The 25,323-nt window shown below is 44.2% G+C and overlaps 1 protein-coding gene across 1 annotated transcript in view; it reads left to right on the top strand.

Annotated features, from left to right (window-relative positions):
- The window catches only part of LOC137429818 (ras-related protein Rab-11B), a 27,659-nt gene extending 4,057 nt beyond the window's left edge, over nt 1-23,602 (top strand). Inside the window, exons 2-5 of the mRNA XM_068120091.2 lie at nt 9,367-9,562; nt 18,174-18,367; nt 20,456-20,536; nt 20,947-23,602. Of these exons, the coding sequence (XP_067976192.1) occupies nt 9,367-9,562; nt 18,174-18,367; nt 20,456-20,536; nt 20,947-21,089 (614 nt within the window). The 3' untranslated portion in view covers nt 21,090-23,602. The remainder of the gene's footprint in view (nt 1-9,366; nt 9,563-18,173; nt 18,368-20,455; nt 20,537-20,946) is intronic.
- The last annotated feature ends 1,721 nt before the right edge of the window (nt 23,603-25,323 follow it).

Genomic DNA, 25,323 nt, shown 5'->3' with positions numbered 1-25,323 from the left:
ATGTATGAAATCGCATAGTAACTGGTATGTAACCGAAAAGGTTTTCAGAGTCATAAGTGTATGCAGGACTCACTGCGTTGCCCTGATGAGCCCCAATGAGCCTCAATGAGATGAGTTTGTCTTTGCATTAGTTCAGTTCATTGTGAATTAGATGCCCTAGTATGACAGAGGATATCATGAGACTGTACGCTTGTATTCTGTATCTGGAAATTCGGCCGAATAGCCCGTGAGCCCAGTGGGGTCAGCCTAGCTGAAAAGCTAACCAATTTTTATGTGGATCACAATGCTCCATGTGTATCCCTATGTAAGAAAATGGCCGTCTGCTGGGCACACCCCTGGTGGGTGTGGTCAGGAGGGCCATGAGAAAGGTACCCCAAAATTGAGCTAGGTCAGCTCATCACCTAACCACTTGAAACCCATGACAAAATGTTCAGCGTAACTCCATGTATCAGGAATGACCACTGCCAGACATTTTCAGTGGTGGGGTGTGCCCGCCAAACTAAAATAACTGGCACCCCAAAATTGAGCTAGATCAGCTCATGAGCTAACCCAATGAAACCTATTGCAAAATGTTCAGCATAACCCTATGTATCATGAATGACCACTGCCAGACATTTTAATTGGTGGGGTGCGTCCGCCAGATGTGCCAAATGCCTCCCCGCCCCCCTCCCAACCACCACATCTGCATTAAGGTAGCAATACAGTGAAAAAAACTGTTTTCATGCTGACCCCCCTGGACTCCTCTGGAAGTTCACAGACAACTTGTCAAAGAATGTGGCTTCGATGCCATTGACAGAAGAACCATCGGCAGAATAAACGAGCAGTTTGATTAAACCAGCAGCATTCTTCCAAAACAGTCACCAGGTAGGCCTCGTACTGTTCGAACTGAGGAAAGCAGAGCGGGCATTCAACAACAACTCATCAGTAACTCACCATTATCAACTCGTCGTTTATCAAACATCACCAACATAATCCGATCATCGATTTGAAGAATACTAAAAGACCTTACTTAATGTGAAACCATACACACCCAGATTAATTCACCTGATTAATTCACCCCATTAATTCAATCTGAGGATGATTTTGACAGGCGCGTTGAGGCATGTGAGACATTGCTTGGGTTAATGGATATGGACAATGATTTGCAGAACAGGATCTTGTGGTCAGATGAATCCAAGTTTACTTTATTTGATTCTGTGAATCGTCATAACAGCGTGAAAAGGGCAGTGGACAACCCACGATTTACTGTTGAGCACAACGTCCAGTATCAATCTAGTGTGTCCGTCTGGGCAGGCATTTCTTCTGAAGGTATTGTTGGACCAATATTTTTCAAAGAAAATGAATGCTGCAAATTACCCTCTAATGTTGGAGCAGCATGGATTTCCACTCAATGATTGCCAAATATGGTTCATGCATGATGTTCGCCTGCCCATTATGCTGCCAGTGTATGCCAGGCCCTTGATTTGAACTTTACAGATAAATGGATTGGCCGTCGTGGTCCGGTTAAATGGTCGCCATGGTCTTGTGATTTGACAACACCCTGTGATTTCTTCCTTTGGGGTTTCCTCAAATACGAAGTGTAAGTGAGGCATCCTACAACCCTTAGACTTGAAACGATTCATCTGTAATGAGACTGCTGCCCTAACGATTGAAATATGCAGAACTGTGTGTCAGAGTAACCTAAGTTAGGCTAACCCCCGCTCTTGCAGGGAAAATGGCTTTAAAATGCTTGTTGTTGTTGTTGTTGTTGTTGTTGTTGTTGTTGTTGTTGTGTGTCAGAGTGTTTCATCATGGCTACAGCTGTGCATAGACGAAGGAAAGCAGTTTGAACTTTTGAACTGATCTGTTTCATGTATATTCGACTGGTTAGACTGTTTAGCGAGTAATCATGTTTTGGTTTACACCAAAGAACAATAATAAACTTAGTTGTTTGTTGCAGGTATCATTCTTCAAAATGTGCCCAGAGTTTCTGGACCAATATATAGTATTGTATTGTATTGTAATATAACATATTCAGTCAGTTAAACTCCTGGGTGTCGCTCTCAGCCATGATCTCTCTTGGGCAAGCCACATTTCAAATTTGGCCTCCAAAGGCAGACGCCAATTGGGCATCCTCTGTTGTGCAAAGTCCTTCCTTGGCACACTTTAGCTGCTAAGGGCCTGGCATACAAGGCTTTCATCCACAGCTTGATGGAGTACTGCTCTCCCTGTGGGATCTTTCTCAGCTTGACACAGTGGAAACCAAGGCTTTCAAAATTATTGGAATATTTCATGATGAAGCTGAGTCTATGGGCATATCACTCCACCATTGATGACAGGTCGGTGGTCGCTCTATCTTCTTCTGCCTCATTTCTGGTATTGCACCCTCTGTTTGCTCTAAACTCTATCATCAGCGGTGTAGCACAACAGGTAACACAGAAAATTATAAGGACTAAAATATTATCCTTAACTTTTATGTTGACCTGAACTTTCAATGGAGTCCTTTTTCATCTCGTTCGCACAAGGGCCACGGCCGATGTTCCACAACATGGTAAAGGATTTTTGTGGACTTCTATTACTGGTTTTAGATACACACACCAGGATGAGTGGATGCCGTTCATCTCTAAGTCTAAGACGAGACATCAGAGTGCTGCATATATCTATTGACACGTTTAATTACGTCATACTTACTCCAGCCATTCATTTTAATGAAATAACTCTTCGATGTTAAGCATAATTACCCTCTCGGAGACATTTCCACAACACCACCCACACCTTTCTCCTTCAGACTCTCGAGTCTGTGCTCAAAAGGGTGAGCAACATTGGGCATAACTTCATTTACTATACAAAACGCGACTTTCCACCCACTGTCGGGGACGCCTCTTCACGGTTGTTGTACCCACCCCCGTCCACCACCCCTGTCCACCACCCCTCCCCTGTCCCCCAACCTCCAATCCTAATGCAAATCAGAGGCCAAATCTTTCCCATTTCTTCTCTGCTGCCCGGATTCGTCAAGTTGGAGTGCCAATCAGTACCTGTGGACCGGCCCTTTCCCTCGACTCTCTAACTATCTCCCCTCCCACTTTGCACAGCTGTTGCTCGTTTGGCACGCACGTGCGATTGCAGTTGCTGCTACCCAGTCCCTGATGGTGCTACGTGTGGAGCCTTTTGTTGCTTTTCCTCTTTTTCCTTTTTCCTCTACTATCGTCTAACTGTTGGTGTTGTCTTTCTATCGTCTTGTCCTATCTTTGAGCGAGCGAGAGAGGGAGAGACAGCACGGTAGGGTATTATCATTATTATTTATTATAGTTTTTTTATTACTGGTATTTGTTTTTCTCATATTGCCGGTACTGATATTAATCACCTTACGTGGTTACTTACCTCCTTGTGTTTTGCCTCATAAGGTTTAGTGATGGACGATATCCTCAGTCGGAGAACAGATATGAGTAGAAAACATTCGTGCCGCTTCTAAAATGAGCCACAAGATCGTGGTTTTTGTGTCACAAACGTGTTTTGCCGACATTGTTGTTCAAAACGGTTTGTTCCTGGGAGATGTCGAGACGATCATTCCTGTCTCGTCGATGGACACTCCCGCTACAAAAATAATATTGAGTAATGTTCCGCCTTTCCTATTGACTGAAGCAATTCAACAAAAGCTAGTTGATTATGGCACTGTAGTGTCGAGAATTATCATGGTTCCGTTGCGTACCAGAAACGACGAATTAATACATGTGGAATTGTTTAGACGGTTCTGCTATGTCGTGTTGAAAGACGGTGACACACAGCTGAATATCTCCCTGAGTTTTAAAGAGGTGGAACATGACTGCAGAATTTTTGCAATGATGGAAACTGTAACCTGCTATGGCTGTGGTGCATCTGGTCACACCAAGTATCATTGTCCTGATGGTAAGAGAACAGATGCTGCAGCTGTGCAGGTGGATTGGGTCACTTGACTGCGATGCCGCAGTTAGATCGCGTCACGTGACTGCACCTGCTGCAGGTGAATTGGGTGACGGAAGTGAAGCCGCTGCAGGGGGATCAGGTCACGTGACTGCAGCGGCAAGATCGCCCCTACCACCCGCAGATGTTTTGGTGGACTCTGTGTCGTCTGAGGAAAAAACAAGCGTTACGCCTAGGTCCTCTGTCGGTGAAGTGATGAGTCGACAAAGTCGAAGACGCAAGGCGGCCATCTTGGATTTTGAAGTGGCGACCCAATTTTCAATAGCGTTCTTCCTTATGCGTAGATACACCCACACACCAGATTAGAAGTTAGTATTTCGCTTATTTTTCAAGATATTCCGCTCAAGGTTCAGACATACATGGTGGTGGCCATCTTGGATTTTGACGTGGTGACCCAATTTTCAATAGCGTTCTTCCTTATGCCTAGATACACCCACACACCAGATTAGAAGTTGTTACTTCGCTTATTTTTCAAGATATTCCGCTCGCAAGGTTCAGACATACATGGCATCAGACATACATGGTGGCGGCCCTCTTGGATTTTGACGTGGGTTGCACCCACACACCAAATTAGAATTCGGTCCTTCGCTTACGCACGCACGGACACATGGATGGAGGGGAAAACCATAGTCAGTCCCCCTTTCGCTCCGCGGTGCGACGGGGGACAAAAACTACCAATGCCAAGATGCTCAGGTGGTATCAAAGATGGTATGGATAATGACCAAAAGATATGGTTAAAGCGGCAGAGGAGCTGAAATCTTCGGAAGGAATTTTCAGTGATTAGGAATAAGCTATGGAAACTATTTCAAGGAGGGTTTTGAAACGCTCCACCATAAGCACTGAAATCATTTTTAGTAGTAAGTTTCAGTAGTAAGTAAGTTTCAGGCGGCAAAGTTTTGGTAGTATAGAAAGGTGGTAGTCTTGACAAACCTTCGCAAATTGAGCAAAGTGGTGAGGGGCTGGTGGAAAATGAGGCTCCACCACTTGCTAAAGTTGAAGGTGATCAAACTACTGACAAAGACTATTGTATGCATGAACCAGGCGCTTAATTTGTTGTCTACCATCGGGATTGGATTTCTTTCGCTTTCTTGCTCTTGCCAGTTTCTCATTGTTGAATTTTAAATGACACGATTTATGCCACAATGCAGAATTGTTCACAAGTTCGTCAACACTTTGATCACTCCCAAACTTCAGTTCAGTTGGGAGCTGATCAATGATGCTGTGATGGAGGTACTGGCTCAGAATGTAAAGGAGGGTTTACCGTGGGAGTTGTATGCAGATGATCTGGTGTTGATTGCGGAAAGTATGGATGGACTGAAGGAAAAGATGAACAAGTGGAAGGAATGTATGGAGACAAAAGGTCTGAAGGTGAATATCGGAAAGACGAAGGTGATGGCAAGTGGTAAAGCATGTGGTGAGGTGGAAAGAACTGGGAAGTGGCCCTGTGCTTTGTGTAGGAAGGGTGTCGGAGTGAATTCCATTCAATGTACAATGTGCGCTGAGTGGGTTCATCAAAAATGTAGTGGTCTGAGAGGGTCATTAACCAGTGTGGCAGCTACATTCAAATGTAAGGTGTGCACAGAGGGAGCTGCAGATGGAGGAAATGTTGAGTTGGATCTTGGAGACAGCGTGAAGCTGGAAGGTGTGAAAACATTTTGCTACCTCGGAGACATGCTGAATGGAGAAGGTGGATCAGACTCGGCAACGGTTGCTAGAGTGAGATGTGCATGGAAGAAGTTTTGGGAACTGAGTGGCGTGCTGATGATGAGGGTAGTGTCTTTGAAGCTGAAGGGAAAGGTGTATGCTGCATGTGTGAGAAGTGTTATGATTTATGGGAGCGAGACATGGGTAATGAACGTAGAGCAGCAACAAAGGTTGGAAAGGGTGGAAATGCGAATGGTTCGACGGATGTGTGGAGTATCGTTGAGAGAGAGGAAGACAAATGATGAATTGCGAAAGATGATGGGAATAGAGCCTGTGATTGATGCTGTGAAGAGGAACAGGTTGAGATGGTTTGGTCATGTGTTGAGGAAGGATGAAAGTGACTGGTTGAGAAGAGTGATGGAAATGAATGTAGAAGGAAGTAGAGGACGGAGAAGAACGAGAAAGACTTGGCTAAAGATGGTGGAAGAAGAAATGCGGGCAAGGGGTTAACAAGGAGAGATGCAGAAAATAGGGCAAAATAGAGAAGATTGTCATGGGGACCGCAAGGCCCCCATGTCGGACCCCCCCACCCCCCACTCTAGTAGGGAAAATGGCCTTTAAAATGCATGTTGTTTGTTGTTGTTTGTCTGTTTGACCGCACAGAATACATGATTTTCTCTGCAAGCGTTGGTCCGATTGACAGGAAATTTTCACAATAGGTGCACCTCCATCTGTATAATTTTTTAAATGATAATTATGACGCCATATGTCACGTGGTATGGGCGACATCTTGGAAGAACCGAAAAACTTTACACCTCCATATCTCCGAAAGCACTGAATAGAAAAAATTGAGACATGGCTCATTGTAAACAACTCTCCATGTGGAATAAGAGTCATGTGACAAAGTAAGTACACCCCATGTAAAGTTTTGACTTTTTCAACATATTTCAACATACAGCTATTTGATCTTCATTTCAACAATATTGATAGATAAAGGTGATATAATATAACAAATATCATGAAACATTTACATTTTGTAGTCCATTGTATAATTTAAATAAACATAAATGCAAATTTCGCATGTGGAAAAAGTAAGTACACCGTTGGCTCTTATAGGTGGTATTGCCCCCTTTGGCAGAAACAACCTCAAGGAGGCGTTTCTTATAACTGTCTACCAGTCTCTGACATCGACTGGGAGACATTTTTGCCCACTCCTCCATGCAGGATTCTTTCAGCTGTGCGATGTTTGAGGGGTTTCTTGCATGCACAGCTCGTTTAAACCCCCCCCCCCCCCCCCCCCCACAACATCTCGATGGGATTTAGATCCGGGTTTTGACTTGGCCATTCCAGAACCCTCCATTTCTTTCTTTTCAGCCATTCCTTGGTGGATTTACTGGTATTTTTAGGGTCATTGTCATGTTGCAAGGTCCACCTTCGGTTGAGCTTCAACACTCCGACAGATGGCCTCACATTATCCTCAAGCACCCTCTGGTACAATGCAGAATTCATAGTGGATTCTCTGATGGTGAGCTGCCCAGGCCCTGATGCAGCAAAGCTGCCCCAAACCATATTTCCACCACCATGCTTTACAGTTGATATCAGGTTCTTGTGGTCAAATGCTGTCTTTGGTTTTCGCCAAGCATGGCTTCTGGTACTGTGGCCAGATAGCTCGACCTTTGACTCATCTGTCCAGAGTACATTGTTCCAGAAGTGCTGGTCTTTGCCTTTGTGTTTATTGGCAAACTTTAGTCTTGCCCTGATGTTCTTTCTGGACAGCAAAGGTTTCCTCCTGACACACACATCCCATGTAGATCAAATATGTGCAGCCTCTTTCTAATGGTAGACTCATGCACTTTGACATCAACAGTGTCAAGAGCTACCTGTAGGTCCCGTGATGACATTCTGGGGTTCTTAGAGACTTCTTTCAGCATCTTGCGGTCTGCTCTCGGGCTGAACTTGCTGGGGCAGCCTGGCCTGAACAAGTTGGCAGTTGTTTGGAATCTTCTCCACTTGTAGATGATCTTCCGGACAGTCGAATGATTGATTTCAAATTGTTTGGAGATCTTTTTAAATCCCTTCCCACACTCGTAGGCATCTATAACCTTCTTTCTGAAGGCCTCAGAGAGCTCATTTGATCTAGGCATGGTGACGCCGCACACTTCAACAACAAAGAGCAAACCAAACTAATTGTCTGAGGTTTAAATAAGACTGGTTCCTCCAAGATCCTCTCTAACGATATTCTAATCATTTGCATCTGAGCTGGTGCACCTGATTCTAATTTTAGGTATTTGAAGTAGTGATAAATGTAGGGGTGTACTTACTTTTTCCACATGCGAAATTTGCATTTATGTTTATGTAAATTATACAATGGATGACAAAATGTAAATGTTTCATGATATCTATCTATAATTCCAGTAATCTCTGTGTGTGGTCTGTGACCGCTGTTTCTCGACAACCACGGGTCCGATATACTTGAAACTTGCCAGGTATATTGCTGGGGACCCGAGGATGTGCCTTTTCAAGGTTTCATATTAATCGGAGAAGTAGTTACCGAGCTATGTCCAAAAAACGATTCAACCAATCAGAGAGCAGCGAGTTATCACGTGTGCCGAACGTGGCGAACAGACTCTGCCTCGGACGGCACATTTGAGAGCGTATTCATTTATTTCACGTTGGCAAACTATGTTGCCGCTATGTTGGCGTTAAACTATGTTTTAAAACTAATTAAAACTAATTTGCGATTCTTTCGCTTTCATGCGCGTTTGTGCACGCTATGGCGATTTCTTTACCAAACTCCGCAAGCCGTTCGCTTTGGACCAAACCATTTCATGTAAATAGAGGGGGGGGATTGTCACCGTACTCGCAAGCCGTTCGCTTTGGACCAAACCATTTCATGTAAATAGAGGGGGGGGATTGTCACCGTACTCGCAAGCCGTTCGCTTTGGACCAAACCATTTCATGTAAATAGAGGGGGGGGGGGGGGGGATTGTCACCGTACTCGCAAGCCGTTCGCTTTGGCTTTGCGAATGGACCAAACCATTTCATGTAAATAGAGGGGGGGGATATAATTTTAGATATATATATAGTACGGGCATGCCCTAGTTTGTTAAATTATATCACCTTTATCTATCATTATTGTTGGAATGAAGATCAAATAGCTGTATGTTGAAATATGTTGAAAAAGTCAAAACTTTACATGGGGTGTACTTACTTTTTCATGTGACTGTATGTTAATGATGATGTAATAGGTGTCTCCATTATGACGTCATAATTCGACAAGTACAAAACATCCGATAAAGATGAAATTTGTTGAGCATCGAGGGATAAATTGGTTGAGGAAAAAATGTCATCGTTCACGTGGTTCGGGCGCCATATTTGTTTTAACACAAAAGCATTACAAACCACTGAAAACATGTCCTGGTGAAGGTCTGCAATCTGATGATTGCTCTTTCTAGTTCCTCCTTGTGACTCATCTATTGACCATAATTTTCCCTCATCATCCATTCATCATTGATGTGCAAAAAGCTGAATTCTGATGTATGTATATATTTATTTATTTATTTTGGTCAAACACAAACTTTGACATTGATGACCTCCAATTGAGTTGTCTTTTCCTGAAATGGAAAAACAACCTTCCTTATACTTTTCTTTCAATGGTGTTGCAACAACGAACTCATTGGTTTTATGAACTGTTATGTCAAACTTTTTTTTTTTTGCCGTAATATGCAATTGCAGACAACATGCTTTACATTTTGGTCTTCTTCTTCTTTGTAACTTCTTCAGTGGTTCTCATTGGAGACTCTGGCGTTGGGAAGAGCAACTTGCTGTCCCGTTTCACCCGGAATGAGTTCAACCTGGAGAGCAAAAGCACCATTGGTGTCGAGTTTGCCACACGTAGCATCCAAGTGGATGGCAAGACCATAAAGGCGCAGATCTGGGACACAGCTGGACAGGAACGCTACAGAGCCATCACCTCTGCGTAAGGCCAAGGCCTCTGTTTTGTATCTTGGTTCTTGCATGTTTTGTATTGTTGACTGGGATTCTGATAATTAATTTCTTACCACCATGAGTCTGGGACATTTACCACATTGGGCAGCTTGGAAATGTTATGTACACAGTGGAATTGTGGAAAAGGGGGTGATGGGGTTGTATATTCTCTACTTGTAACGAGCAAAGGAATGAATGATGGAACTATGGAAGGGTGATGTCATATGAGGGACATGGAAGCCTGTGAGTAAGAGCTTGGAAATTGTGATTGTTAATGGGGTGGAAAAGATTGCTGCTTGTAAAGATGGAGAATGACATGAGATGGTGGTGCACTGGCACCTTTTGAAGCCCTGGAGAGAAAATTGGGTTTGCACCTCAAGAATGCAGTCCCACGCGCATGAGAAAGAGGTCCAAAGGTATGGAGGTTTGGCCGAAGGTGTGGGTTTTGGGAGTGGGAGGGTGGGGGGGGGGGGGTGAGAGGTATAAAACACATGGACACTGACTGCTAGGACTTCCAAGAAAGAAGTTGGTATTTCCAAAAAATTGGCCTGCATTGAACTGAATTAGGCTAGTTTATTATTTATTTTTTGTGGTGTATCCTGTAATAAGGAATAAATAAATATATAGTACTTTTAAATATAAAAGACTAGCCGAAAGCACCCGGCGTTGCCCGTGTTCTTTTTGAATGAATTTACTACTATAATTCAGCTTTTACTCTGAAGTAATTTTACTCGTGGCCGTAGAAGATTGACTACTATAATTCAGCTTTTACTCTGAAGTAATTTTACTCGTGGCTGTAGAAGATTGACTACTATAATTCAGCTCAGCTTTTAATTGCGAAATGGGCCCAGCCCGGCCGAGGCGGCCTCGACACCGAACCTATAACCTTCCCGGAGCCCACCTCGACATTTTTAGTTCTTTTTGAATGAATTTACTACTATAATTCAGCTTTTACTCGCAGCCGTAGAACATTGACTATGATAATTCAGCTCAGATTTTAATTGCGAAATGGGCCCAGCCCGGCCGAGGTGGCCTCGCCACCTAGCCTATAACCTTCCCGGAGCCCATCCCAACATTTTTAGTTCTTTTTGAATGAATTTACTACTATAATTCAGCTTTTACTCGTGGTCGTAGAAGATCGACTACTATAATTCAGCTCAGCTTTTAATTGCGAAATGGGCCCAGCCCGGCCGATGCGGCCTTGACCGGCTTCGCCACCTAGACTATAACCTTCCCGGGGCCTGTCCCGACATTTTTTGTTTCAGAGGTTTCCTCCTATCTTTCACCGACCGTTCAGGAGATTAGCGTGTGCAAACAAACAAACAAACAAAAACTTTCTTTTATATACACAAAGAATTAAGTTAAGCACCCCCCCCCCCGTTTTTTTACAACCTCGCACATTACAAGTTTGTTGTCGTCAAAACAGTGTAATATACCCATGATATTGCTATATTTTCTGGAGAAGTGATATTATGGTCACATAAAAACATAACAATCATGCCGTTTTCAATATTTTATTCTGAATAATTTAAGGTGAAATTTTTTGGGAATTTTAGGCATATTTTCACCTCAATTTAAGTATGGAGCTATAGGTCCATCACGGACAGTGTGGATGACGTTTATGTTTTCTAACGTACAGTCATTGTTCTGAGAAGACCTCTAGCGATCTTTGCGTCAATAACGTGTGTAGGACCCACGTGATCGGATCACTGACTCAACCCTACGTCTCATAGACCCTGTAAGCCGTCGTATGCGTTGCTGTGGCAGGTTGTTCCATTCCCGATGTAATGCACGTTCCAATTCATCCAGATTGGCTATTGGAGGGACCATCTTCGCAATTTGTCGTCCCAACATGTCCCAAACGTGCTCGAGGGGGTTCAGGTCAGGACTGTACGCAGGCCAGGGGATGGTTGTCACAGCACCTTGCTCCAGCAAGGCTCGGACGCGTCTCGCACGGTGAGGCCTGGCGTTGTCATCCATGAAGATGGGTCTGCTGGCGAGGGTGTGGTCATCGAAGTGCGGGATTACGGTGGTATTCAGGATTTCCTCGGCATATCGCTCTCCGTTGAGGTTACCTCGCACAGTTATCAGGTCCAACTTACAGTCATGGGAGAAGCATCCCCAGACCATAATCGAGCCACCACCAAAGGGTACCGTTGGTTGAATGTGTTTAGGTGCATACGCGGTGTTTTTGTGGCGCCACACCCGAACACGCCCATCTGTCACGTACAGCAAGAACCGGCTTTCATCCGACCAATGAACTCGCCTCCAAGACCGGATGTTCCATCCACGTCGCGCTAGGCACCATGCCAAACGCTCCCTCTGATGTCGTTCGAGTAGCCTTGGACGCTTGATCACTCGTCTTGACCTTAAACCGGCCGATTTCAGGCGGTTCCTCACGGTACGGTGACATAGCCTTCTGTTGGGCAGCCAGTTGTCCTTCAGGAAATGGCTCGAGGCGAAGGGATATCGTCGCACCAGTCTCAAAAGCGCTCTATCTTGGCGGACTGTTGTCACGCGAGGTCTTCCAGACCTTGGGCGGTCCTTCACCGCATCCGTTTCCTGGTGTTTCTGCACCAACCGACTGATCACCGAATGGTGGTAACCAAACGTTCGAGCTACAGCTTTTCTGGACATTCCGGACTCGATCATGCCTATTATCCGCCATCGTTCTCCGTCCGACAACCGTCTACGAGCCACCATTACGAGAGAATGACCATGTAACCCCCACACGAGCTCAGGCGTGACTTGCAATAACCTGTGATGATAGTGCATTTACAGAAAATCACGACCACGTGGATGATAACACGTGCTGCACGAGCGATGGGCGTCACAGATGAGTGCACTCATCTGCATTTCATCAATGGATAATTGCTAATGTCATACCAATCATTATTTGATCTCACATACCTTAGAATATATGCCAATGTATACATATACACAAAGAATATATATTAGGGGGTGCTTACCTTAATTCGTTGTGTAGGGGTGCTTAACTTAATTCTTCGTGTATATATACTAGGGCGTGCCCGTACGTGCGTGCCCGTACGTGCTTGCCCGTACGTGCTTGCCCGTACGTGCGTGCAAAAGGAAAAAAGTTTTGAAACCACGTGCCAGAAACGACCACAGAATACGGAGCAAGAAAATATAGGCGAATGTGAGAGACCATAACTTGGGAAGCACAAATTCTCAATATTAAATTATTAACCTATCATCTTTAATAGAACTATAATAGACCAATTAAACTAACGGTTGTTTTTATTTTCTTGTTTTTGGCAAAGTTAACATCCAGAGAGGCTGTGTATAGGCCAATCCCCCCCCTCTATTTACATGAAATGGTTTGGTCCATTCGCAAAGCCAAAGCGAACGGCTTGCGAGTACGGTGACCATACCTTGGGAACCACTTGTCCGATTAATTTCAAACCTTGAAAAGGCACATCCTCGGGTCCCCAGCAATATACCTGGCAAGTTTCAAGTATATCGGACCGGTAGTTGTCGAGAAACAGCGGTCGCATACAGACAGACACACACACACACACACACACATACACACAGAGATTGCTGGAATTATATAGAGATATATAGAAGAAGATTTACAACAGAGGAACTTTTGACGTTTTTAGTGTTTTTATTTTTACATACTTTGTTGAGGCTTGTATAAGCTAGGTTTATCAACAGGCTAGGTTTATCCCTCGCTAGTTTTGTAAGAGCTAACACGCAGAACATACAACAAAGGTAGCAAGAGATAAGAGGGGGTGAGAGAGGGAAGCACAACAACAGTATGGAACAGGGTCACCAGGAGATGTGTGGAAGGGAGAGGGCTGGAGCGGGGCACAAAGGATAAACAAGTTGGACAGTACAGGGAATTTCAGATAAGAAAACAGGAAATTTGAAGGTGGATTTGGGGTGGATTACAGGGGGTAGAAAATATGATGGTTTTGGATGGGGAAAGATAAGAGATGGTGGTGAACAGCTGTTTTGAAGACCCGGAGGGAGGAGTGGGATGAAGAGGGTGAGGTAGTTTGTTTCAGAGGCGGAAGTAAAGAGGAGTGAAGGTGAGCAGAGAGTCTTGATTTTGGCAGTTTCACCAGAAGAGGGTTGCTGGCAGATCTTGTGCGACCTGTAGGAATATTTGGGGGACAGAGCACAGACAGAGCTGGGGGAGCTAGGCTGGAGAGGAGTCTGTAGAAGACAGAAGGATCACTGACCTGCCTGCGGTGAGAGAAAGAGGCCGTCAGAATCCGTTTCATCGCGGGAGATTCCAATGATTCTGAAAGCTTTGGTTTCTACAGCGTGAGGCAGGAGCACCAGCCCAGAGGAGAGTGCTGTACTCCAAGCTGTGGATGAAAGCTTTGTATGTGGTTCTGGTGTGCCAAGGAAGGACCTCGCACGACGGAGGATGCCCAGACGGTGACTTTGCTTTGGAGGCCAGCTTGAAAATGTGGTTTTCCCAGGAAAGATCATGACAGATAGTGAGACCTAAAAGCAGAGTCATCAGCAAAGAGATAGATAGGATTTTCCAGAGGAACTCTAGCCTGGACAGGAAGGGAAGATGAGAAAATTCCATTGAGAGCCACATGTTGATTATGACAAAAGAGGACGTTCACTAGCCATGAGTGGAGATTGGCATGGTACCATAGGAAGAGAGTTTGGTGAGCAGGGTGGGGTGCCAAACCGTATCGAAGGCTCGAGATATGGAAAGGGAGACTGCTCTGATCTCACATCTGGCATTGAGGACCTCCATCCGTTGCTGAGACAACAGCAGCAGCATGTCCAGGATAGAGTAGCCTGGACTGAATCCAAATTGATGATCTGATATCAAGCCATTGGAGAAGAGGAAAGATTCAATGGTGGAAGCGATGACTGATTACATTATCTTGCTGATGATTTGAATCAGGCTGATTGGTCTAATTAAAAGGATCTGTTTTTGTACCTTTTTGTGTAAAGCAGTAATATTGGCTAATTTTCCAAACAGATGGCAGATGACTCTGAGCAAATGAGAGGGAGAATAGAATAGAGAGAGGTTGTGGAAGAGCAGCAGAGCTAGGGTTGTTCGGACATGTGGGCTGATGCCATCAGGTCCGGTTGCAGAATCATAATCGGAGTCGAGGTTTGACAAACCTCTCCACCTTGTCAGGAGAGGAGGACACAAAGTCCAGGAGTAGCTGGGTTTGACTTGGTAAGGTGGGTACAGAGAGAGATGGGTTTGGGACACAAAATTTAGAGGCAAACGGCTTTGTCATGTGCGGTGTCAGCTGTGTAGCCGTTTGAGGTAAGGGAGGGGATGGAAGGGGAACAAACACCAGAAACATATTTGACCAGATGCCACCAGGATTTGTAGGAGGGAGACAGGTTTGAGAGTTCAGTCTTGAGAGTGGAGAGATTGTTTCTTGGCTCTCCTGAGGGTAGACACACTTTTTCCATGCTTTGTGAAAGGAACTAAGATTGCCTTCAGTTTTATTAGCCTTCCAAGAGGCAAAGGCAAGTTGTTTCAGGGCAACTGCCTTAGAGGCAAACGGCAGATTCGCCACAAGATTCAGTGTACCATGGACGGGAGGAAGGGTTTGGTGAGCGACTGAAGACAGTCGAGATGGGACAGAAGACTGAAGGTGAGCGACAACTGAAGCCGAGATGGGATAAATCTGTGCATGAGAGAGAGCAATTTACTTTGGAAGAATTCCCAGGATGAGTTGATGTCAGAGGCAGTAGAGATGGGAGACCAGTCCAGTTGATTGATGGCTGCTTGAAGACCGTGCCAGTCAGCCTGAGTGAAATGCCAGACTCGTCGATGCTGAGGCTCTCAGAGAACGGCCAGGGAGATGTCCACTTCAAAAAAACAAATTATCAGATGAACTGATTGGAACAGAAGAAGAGCAGCAGAAATTTGCAGGGAAGTTAGTTATAACCAAGTCTAGAAGAGATTATGTATAGTTTACTGATATCTGGGTCGGGAAATTGACAGATTGTGTCAGTCGCAATGAGTAGCAGAAATCCTTTGCTGAGGAGCCATGGCTGGTGAGAGAGGTACCCACACCCAGCCAGCTGGCATGATGACAGTTGAAATCGCCACATATGAAGAAGAGAGTTGGGATGAGTTGCTAGAAGTTGGTCCATATCAGACAGCAAGATGTAGATGGAGTCATCACTGTTTGGTGGATGGTACAGAACACATATGAACAAAAGGTAGGAGCGGAGGGGAAGCCATAGCCAGAGGTACCCCTGGGGTGTGGACTGTGGAGGAGTGAGGGTAGTACATGGAGAGTGAGGAATAAAGTTTTTGATAGAGAGCAACTCTGCTGCCAGGAGGAGGCTCAGGGCTATTGTACCAGAGGAGGGAGTAACCAGGGAGAGAAATTAAGGAATCGGTGATGTCTTGAAGGAGGAAAGTTTCTCTTAAACAGATCGAGTCTGGTTTGTCAGAAGCAAACTGTATGGAGAGATCAATCAGGTTTGAGCAAAGGCCCCGGACGTTTGAGGTCCATGCCGTTAAGGAAGAGGGAGGAGAGGCGTCGAAGAAAAGACAAGAGGGAGGGAGAACTGTTGAGTGAAGGAGATTGCAGAAGAGCTAGGAGAGAGGGCAGGTTGAGGAGGAAAAAGTTACACCAGTTTTGTTAACACAAGGTTCAAAATTTTCTCCTTTTAAACTAAATTAGATACAAGGATCAGTACAAAAGTAACACCTCATTTTATTTTTTTTCACGAGGTATCTATCTATAATTCCAGTAATCTCTGTGTGTTTGTTTGTTTGTACGTTTGTACGTTTGTTTGTCTGTGACCGCTGTTTCTCGACAACCACGGGTCCGATATACTTTAAACTTGCCAGGTATATTGCTGGGGACCCGAGGATGTGCCTTTTCAAGGTTTCATATTAATCGGACAATTACTTACCGAGCTATGTCCAAAAAACGATTCAACCAATCAGAGAGCAGCGAGCTATCGCGTGTGCCGAACGTGGCGGACACACTCTGCCTCGGATGGCACATTTGAGAGCGTATTCATTTATTTCACGTTTGCAAACTATGTTGGCGCTATGTTGGCGTTAAACTATGTTTTAAAACTAATAAAAACCCCGGGGGGATTGTCACTGTACTCGCAAGCCGTTCGCCGTTCGCTTTGGCGTTGCGAATGGACCAAAACATTTCATGCACCAAACCATTTCATGTAAAGCGTTCGCCGTTCGCTTTGGCGTTGCGAATGGACCAAAACATTTCATGGACCAAACCATTTCATGTAAATAGAGGGGGGGATATAATTTTAGATATAGATATAGTACGGGCATGCCCTAGTAATTACAATTACGAGAAGGCACTCGGTAGAGCACGTAGCTCTGCCAAACTGAACAGTTTTCTTTGAATCCCACTGATAGGCCGGATCTGCATCCGGACCTGAACCAAAATCTAATAGACTAGTTCTTGTGCTCTACCGTGCTATAAATCGTTTTTGGCGCATCTCTCGTTGGTGAAGAATCGATTAAAAACGTCTCGGATCTGGATACAGGTCTTCACCGAAATCAAATAAATTCATCCTTGCCGCACCCAACCGGTCCACCAACGTTTGTTCGAATCCATCCACAATTTTTTGGATATCCTGCTCACAGACAGATGGGTGAAAACGTATACAAGATTAATATGAAGTTATTTTTCGACATTATATTTACCCTCGCCTGAGGATAGGGTATTGCATTTGTCTGTTTGTCCGCACAGAATAAATATGATTTTCTCTGCAACCAATTGGTCCGATTGACAGGAAATTTTCATCATAGGTGCAACTCCACCTGTAGAATTTTTTAATGATAATTATGACGTCATGTCACGTGGTTCGGCCGCCATCTTGGAAAAACAAAAACTTTGCACCTCTCTATCTCCGAAAGCACTGAATAGAAAAAATTGAGATGTGGCTCATTGTAAAGAACGCTCCAAGGGGAATAAAATATGTTAATGATGATGTCATAGGTGCCTCCATTATGACATCATAATTCGACAAGTACAAAACTTCATCCAATCAAGATGAAATTTCTTGAGCATAATCTAGGAATAAATTTGTTTAGAAAAATATAATGACGTCACGCGGTTCGGCCGCCATATTTGTTTGAACACAAAAGCCTTAAAAACCACCGAAAATACATCCCGGCGAGGGTTTGCAATCTCTGATTGCTCTTTTTCTTGTTGTTAACTGCAATGCACTTCAATGAGCACACCAATCCAACTTGTTTTCTGGTGCAACTACGGTTGCAGGCCGATCACTTTGAGGGGGTCTTCTTCATTGTGATCTCGCGTAGCTTTCTTATGACGCTTTTGGTTACGAACTGAAAAATAAGAGGTATTACTCGTACAGGCCCTCGTCATAATAATAAAGGGTTTAAATATTTTTGGAGGTTTTTTTGTACTTTTAGGATGAAGCCTCACGTGTGCTATCCATAGATAGATGGCCCTCAAAGGTTTGTAATGTTTCATTTTTGATAAATAATGACATTTTGTTTACGTATATATAAATTGACGAATGAAAGATTTGCATGCCGACAAACCCTGTCATGGTTTCTTCACTCGTTGTCTTTTCCAACCACTCTTCCAAACCACCCACATTGTCTCCGTTCTCTGCACCAGCTACTACCGAGGTGCTGTGGGTGCTCTGCTCGTGTACGACATTGCCAAGCACCTGACCTATGAGAACATGGAGCGCTGGCTCAAGGAACTGCGTGATCACGCCGATTCAAACATCGTTATAATGCTGGTTGGCAACAAGAGTGATCTTCGGCACCTGCGTGCTGTTCCCACTGATGAAGCGAAGGCCTTTTCTGGTATGCAATGTGTGATGCGATTTATTTATTTCTTTTGGTTGTGGGACGGAGAGGGTGGGGGAGTGGGGGTCCAAATGAAATTGAAAGATTTGAGATCGTTTCTCTATTTACATTATGGTAACTTGGTTCTATTGCTCTTACATTTGTCTTCAGTTTCATGGCTACAACTTGTCTTATTTCCTTTTTGTTTTGTCTGATGTCCTTCAGGCTATTATGCTGAGTGGATGTAAGCTGGTTGGCTGCTGCTTGCAAGTTTAAAGCCTATGTGAATAGTTTTTCTAACAGTAGGAAGGAATTGCATTTATTTGTGTTGACTCGTCTGACTGAATCAGCATTGAGGGAGGAAAAGCAGTTTAATAAGCGGGCTGGAGGGGGGAGGGGGAGGGGGGGGGGGGACAAAAATGCAGTCAGCAGAGATTGTGCCACCGTTGGGATATGTAGAGGATGTTTACAAGGTGTCTCTCTTTTCCTTCTTATTCCGTTCTAAAGTGAATTTGTCCAAGGTTTGTGTTTTTTGGAAGGCAATTTTTTTTATACAATGTTGAACAGGTAGAGTTGTTTTGCGTTCATCACTGTGTATCTTGTAGACATGTGTAGATGGTAGGCAACAAACAACAACAACATGCATTTTAAGGCCATGTTCCCTGCTAGAGCGGGGGTTAGCCTTGCGGTCCCCATGACAATCTTCTCCATTTTGCCCTATTTTCTGCATCTCTCCTTGTTAACCCCCTTGCCCGCATTTCTTCTTCCACCATCTTTAGCCAAGTCTTTCTCGGTCTTCCCCGTCTTCTACTTCCTTCTACATTCATTTCCATCACTCTTCTCAACCAGTCACTTTCATCCTTCCTCAACACATGACCAAACCATCTCAACCTGTTCCTCTTCACAGCATCAATCACAGGCTCTATTCCCATCATCTTTCGCAATTTATCATTTGTCTTCCTCTCTCTCAACGATACTCCGCACATCCGTCGAACCATTCGCATTTCCACCCTTTCCAACCTTCGTTGCTGCTCTACGTTCATTACCCATGTCTCGCTCCCATAAATCATAACACTTCTCACACATGCAGCATACACCTTTCCCTTCAGCTTCAACGACACTCCCCTCATCATCAGCACGCCACTCAATTCCCGAAACTTCTTCCATGCACATCTCACTCGAGCAACCGTTGCCGAGTCTGATCCACCTTCTCCATTCAGCATGTCTCCGAGGTAGCAAAATGTTTTCACACCTTCCATGTGTAGATGGTAGATGTAGATGATGGTAGGTAGATGATGGATGGTACTACATGTGTAGATGGTAGGCATCCGTCCCAAATTGTTGTGTGTTTGTGTCAGGTGTTTTGTGTGTTTGTGTCAGGTGTTTGTGTTTGTCATGTGTCAGGTGTTTGTGCCACATCACCCCCGTCCTTTATAAGCTTCACTGACTCCCCATCCCCCAGAGAATCCAGTACAAAATCCTCCTCTTGACATACAAAGCCCTCCATAACCTGGCCCCATCCTACCTGGCTGACCTCTCCAGACACACTCCCACCCGCAACCTCCGCTCTGCTGGCGCCAACCTCCTGTCCCCCCGTCCCTTCCCATCCAGATCAAATTCAGATCCTGTGGGGACAGAGCCTTCTCCATCGCTGCTCCCACCCTCTGGAACTCACTACCTCACACCATCCGAGACTCCTCCTCACTCACCACATTCAAAACATCACTCAAGACCCACCTGTTCAACACTGCATTCAACATTTAACCCACAGCATTTAACCCCTGACTATCTCTTCTCCTTCTCCTGCTCGTTCCTTTCGCTTTGATTATTTACCTATTGATTTTTGTCTTTTTGCACTCGTTTTTTGTACTCTGACAAAGCGTCTTTGGGCTTCTTGAAAAGCGCTGCATAAAATAAATGTATTATTATTATTATAGGTGTTTGTGTGTTTGTGTTTTTTTTTTTAGGTGTGCAGCGTTGTTTTGCCATGCTCCCGCATAGTGTATTTTATCTGGTTTCCCACATTTGTTGGTGGGTGACTTTGGAATTGTGCATCTTGTGTGTTTTTTGAAATTAACTTATTTTATTCTTTTTCTCATGGAAAAGAGAAAAATGGCCTGTTCTTCATCGAAACTTCTGCTCTGGATTCCACAAACATTGAAACTGCCTTCCAGACGATTCTCACAGGTAATCCGTTTCGGTTTGTTCTGTATACGTGGTTTTTATATTTATTTTAAAGTAGTTCTTAAAAATCTTTATTACTATTTTTATGTATATGTACATAATTTTGTTTTCTCCTTTTAGCCCCTGTCCTAACATGTCTGTCAAGTATGGGGGGGAGGGGGTGTTGAGGGAGGTTGTTGCTCCACCCATGATTTACGATTGGATCGACTGTCGACTGTTTGTTGGATTGTGCAATTTGCCATTTGGATTGTGCAATTTGCCATTGTTATTAATCCAGAGAGCAGGCATGTAGATATGCCAAATTGCCCTCCAGGAAGGTTGGTGGGTGGGATCAGAGGGGGAGTGGTGGGATTAAAACTTGCAGGCATGTCAATTCTTGATCTCGTGCTCATCCTTCATTCCCAATTCTACAGAGATCTATCGGATAGTCTCTCAGAGGCAGATTCCAAATCGCTCGGGGCGCCAAGACTCCCCAAGCGACGACGTCGTCGACATCACTGTTCCTCCCACGGATCCGAGCAAGCCGACCCGCTTCCAGTGCTGCCAGAATATGTGATGGACTTTGGAACGGTCCGTGTACACTCCATTTTCTTCGTCCATTCCAATCCACCTGTCTATATCCCACTAATTGTGTACCTTGTACAATATATTTTGCTTTTTTTTGTTGGGGGGGGGGGGGGGGGGGGTGGGAGGTTCTTGACAATGCATCCTTTCAGCAAGGTATATCTTTGAAACCATCCCGCATCACCTGTTTGCAACTTTTGTTATCTTTATGCATTCTCGAGCACGCCAAGTTTCAGAAGTACGGTACATTTCACCCCTGACCCTTTCACTCGCCCTTCTGCCCCCTACCACTGTTTTTGATGGATGAGTGAGCAGGTTTTATCTTGTTTTTGGCGGAGTTTGTATAGATGATGAGGGTGGTTATGTTATCTGTTGCTTTAAGAAAGCATACAATGATACAACTTGCATTCTGGGCAGTCCTCTACTTTTCTCTCCTGGAAACTTGCTTGGCAGAACAATTGGTTGATTCAAACCTGTAATTTTTTTTCCAAAAGTTTTGGGACACCCCTTTCCTGTTGATAATTTCCCACGTGTACATATCTATGATTTATTTCAGCATTAATATAATCTAAGGATGTAAATTGCCATGAAATTCACTTTCAGAATATCATTTCCCAGGAAAAGTGATGGAGATCCAATTGAGAATGGTCAAGTGGACATCTCCAGTATAATGGTTTCAATCGTCGGCGATTCTACAGTGAACCATTGGGAATGTTGTCATGAAGTGGTAGATGACGAGCAGCAACGAGCTTGATCGTCGACCTGGCAGAATGACAAAAGTCGTCTTGGCAGGGCAAGCTGTGATCATCTTTGGAAGGTCTTCAGGCCATAAGCCCCTTTGACATATTGTTGTATGGAACAGATTTGTATCTCTTGCCGTATTAATCAATGATTACGAAGTTCTAGGATGGCATTGATACAGTTCCTCGAGTTCCATGGAATGCTCCAGGAAACCAGCTGATCCCCATCCTTTCATCATCATAGTCACTGCGTGGTGTTTTGTGCCGTGGGCGCAGCAAATGGGTAACCTGGGCTCTTGCAATGCCGAGTGAAGAATCTGAGTCTGCTGACGAGTCCGTGGGGTTTATTGAAATGTTAGATTTTGAAGAACAATCAAACATTCCATGTGCAGAATGGCAGCTAATCACACATCCAACTTGAATACCACTTGTGAATGTTGTCGGCCCCAGGCTGAGATTGAGGCCTGGAGAAGCCTTCCATTTTATTACAAGACGGCACACAAAGCATACTTGTATATTTGAAGAACCGTAACTCTTGGTGGAATAGTGCACATCAATTGCTGAATTCTCTCATGCATTCACTTCCCATTCTGCAGAGATCTTTCAGTTAGTGTCTGAGACAGCTTGCCTATCGTTATCGGTGCCAAAACTACCCAAGAGAGAATTGGTCATCCTTGTTCCCCACTGATCCCAACAGCGTCAGCAACCCTCCATTGCTGTGAGAACATGGCGGACCCGCTCTCAATGTCCACTCCCAACCTGTCGCTTTATGTACGCACCACCAATTCTGTAAGCTCACATCATACATCGCTCCCTCCATCTGAACTCCCAAAACACTTACCACGGTGTTAATTGCTTCGTCCCATTCTTATTAGCAATGTGTGCGTTTTCTTCTTGCACAAGATCAACAAGTGCTTTGATAACCCTCCTCCTCCCCCCCCCCCCCCTCTTCATTCCCAACCTCGATCTCCTACAAACCGATTTTCATTCGATCCTCTCGCTCCTTCAATCTGACCTCCAACCTCTTGTGGTTTGTGATATGATTATTATTCTTGCTTTTGTCGAGGTTTGCGATTCCGATTATTAGAATTGCTAGTTGTGATTTTTTCGAAGTTCGAGCGAGATGCATTACGTGCACGAGTCTGTCCGGAGGTGTTTATATATGGGTTTTTTTTTCTCAAATTGTTGTTTAATCTTCTGATCCTGTGACATTCATGATTAGTATTTGAGGTGCAGGACTTTGTGCTAACACGTCGGTATTTGAACGACCAAGGCATATTTGTGTCACCGTGAGCGAATAGTTTCACCTGTGGTGCATGACGTCACTCGGGTGGTGTTTTGTTTTTCCTACGTCGGCTAAATGGAACTCTGCAACGATTTGGATCCAATACCGGACCAAGTCTGGTTTTGCGGCTCTCCGTTGAAAGAACCATCGGCCATGAGGCCTACTTGGTGATTCTCATGTCTTTTGTCCACATTTAAGGTGTTGTCCTTGCAGCTGTGAAAATACGAGCAAGCCAGCACAAGTCATTTTTAACATTTCTGATAAATTATCGATTTTCTTTTCTTCTGTATTTTGAAGCTCTTGTTTTGCAGTTGGATATTTTCAAGGTCTTAATCAACATTCCAGCCAATTGTATGTAAGGTGGTGCTTAACTGTTTTCTTTTGGGTGAGGGTGAGGGCATGATGGTTGGGCATTGGAATTTTTCCTCATTGATTGTACCTAATCCTTCCCATAATTATAAAAATGATTCTTACACGCTTCGATGTCTTGAAAGTTTGATCTTTACCTGGCTGGTTGTCTAAGCAACAAAGACCAAGCTTGAGCTTTCCTGTGTTGTAATGTCGACACGGTCGAGCTCTGCTTGGTAAAGGTAGTCGAGCTGCAATGCTTTGCCAGCACCTTCAGCCATGTATACATCCCTTTGAAGGCAATGGCAAACCACCCACCATAACCTTTGCGAAGAGTGTTTTAGCTGCACTGACGATACGCCCATTACTTGGAAATACTATACAACAACGTTGCAGTTGTGCTCGACTACACAACATTAATCTGCCTGGTAACATGGGCTAAACAATTGTAGGATAAGCTCATGGGATTGTAGGCTGAGGGGTATGCACACTTGCCTCAAACCTATCTAGGCTGGGTTTGTATCCTGACCCACATAAACTGTCGTCCCGGTGTTTCACAGGTGGGGTCATTCACTGTGTGTGACGTCCATCACATGGATGTTAAAATGGCCATCCCGTTTGTTGGTGAGCGTTAAAGATCCCAGTGTCCTTTACAAAGAGCAAGAGAGCTAACGCTGGCACCCTGAACAATTCCAATGACTGTCCTAACTAGCAGAGGCCATTGCATAAGCAGCAGAACCACACCCTGACAATGCCAGTCTGTAGCCTTCTTCTTCTTCTTCATACAAAATAATTTTGTTGTCGGAAGGGAAAATTCATTGGATAGGGCATTGGGATCAAATTTACACATGGTTTTGTATGTAAGAAATAGATTGAACCGAACCAGATAAATCCTCGTTTCCAGTGATCAACACTGTTATTGTTGTTCACAACCAGTGATACCAGGCTTCAATCTAGTGCATCCTCACTGGAAGATTGCATTATGCACTGAATTATTAAAATTAAAAAAAATTCCTGAGATTAAATTTGTTTTTTTACTGCAACACCCAAGTTTTCTGCAAATTAACTTTACAAGAAACGTTACAAATAGCCATTTTGTCCATCTTGGCTGTGCTACATTCTCAGATTAAACCTGCAATTGTTCCAAGCAGAAACCAGTTCTGCCTTGCACTCCCCTTGGTCATGTTACTCAGATTCCCGCTGTGCATTATGCTTAAATAATTTACCCCTTTTGAATGAGAATCCACCACAGAATTAATGGAAATGAAAGTGATCCAATATTGTGGGGGGGAAAAAAACCTTCAAATGGTCAATTTGCTAACTCTGTATTTGCTAATTAAAAGGTCAATTTGCAACCGCCCCCCCCCCCCCCCCCCCCACCTCTACCCCTACCTTCATTTTGGGAAACCTTTGCAATATAATATACCTCAAAATTAGTGTGTATACAATATATATAGTTGCATTGCCAGATTCAGCTATCTTCTGACTTGCTTTGGGATATATTAAGGTGCAGGGCCTTTAACATATCCAGATGGGCCAATTTATGAAAAACAACTCCCTAACCCAAAAGATTGCTACAAAAGGTTTTTCAACGGTTTTTGGTACTCTTGGACATCAGGAATAACATTTTAAAAATCTAATAAAATCGGACCACCGGAAAGCTGTTATTTCCAAGATGGTCATAATTCACCCTAGAGTTGTAATTTTGGTGTCTACCTCTGGGTTTTAGGGGTCACGAATCCCATTAAGACCATTTAAAGTATCATTGACTCGCTGAATTAATGCCAGGGGGGTTGACTCAGCCTGTCATCCTTCTGAGGTCGGCAAATTCTGTACCAGTTCACTGGTAATTC

Source organism: Myxine glutinosa, chromosome 6 (assembly GCF_964187855.1).
Source record: "Myxine glutinosa chromosome 6, kmMyxGlut1.1, whole genome shotgun sequence".
Taxonomy (NCBI): Eukaryota; Metazoa; Chordata; class Myxini; order Myxiniformes; family Myxinidae; genus Myxine; species Myxine glutinosa.
Note: the sequence above shows the minus strand (reverse complement) of the source record. Positions and strands in the feature narration are given on the sequence as shown.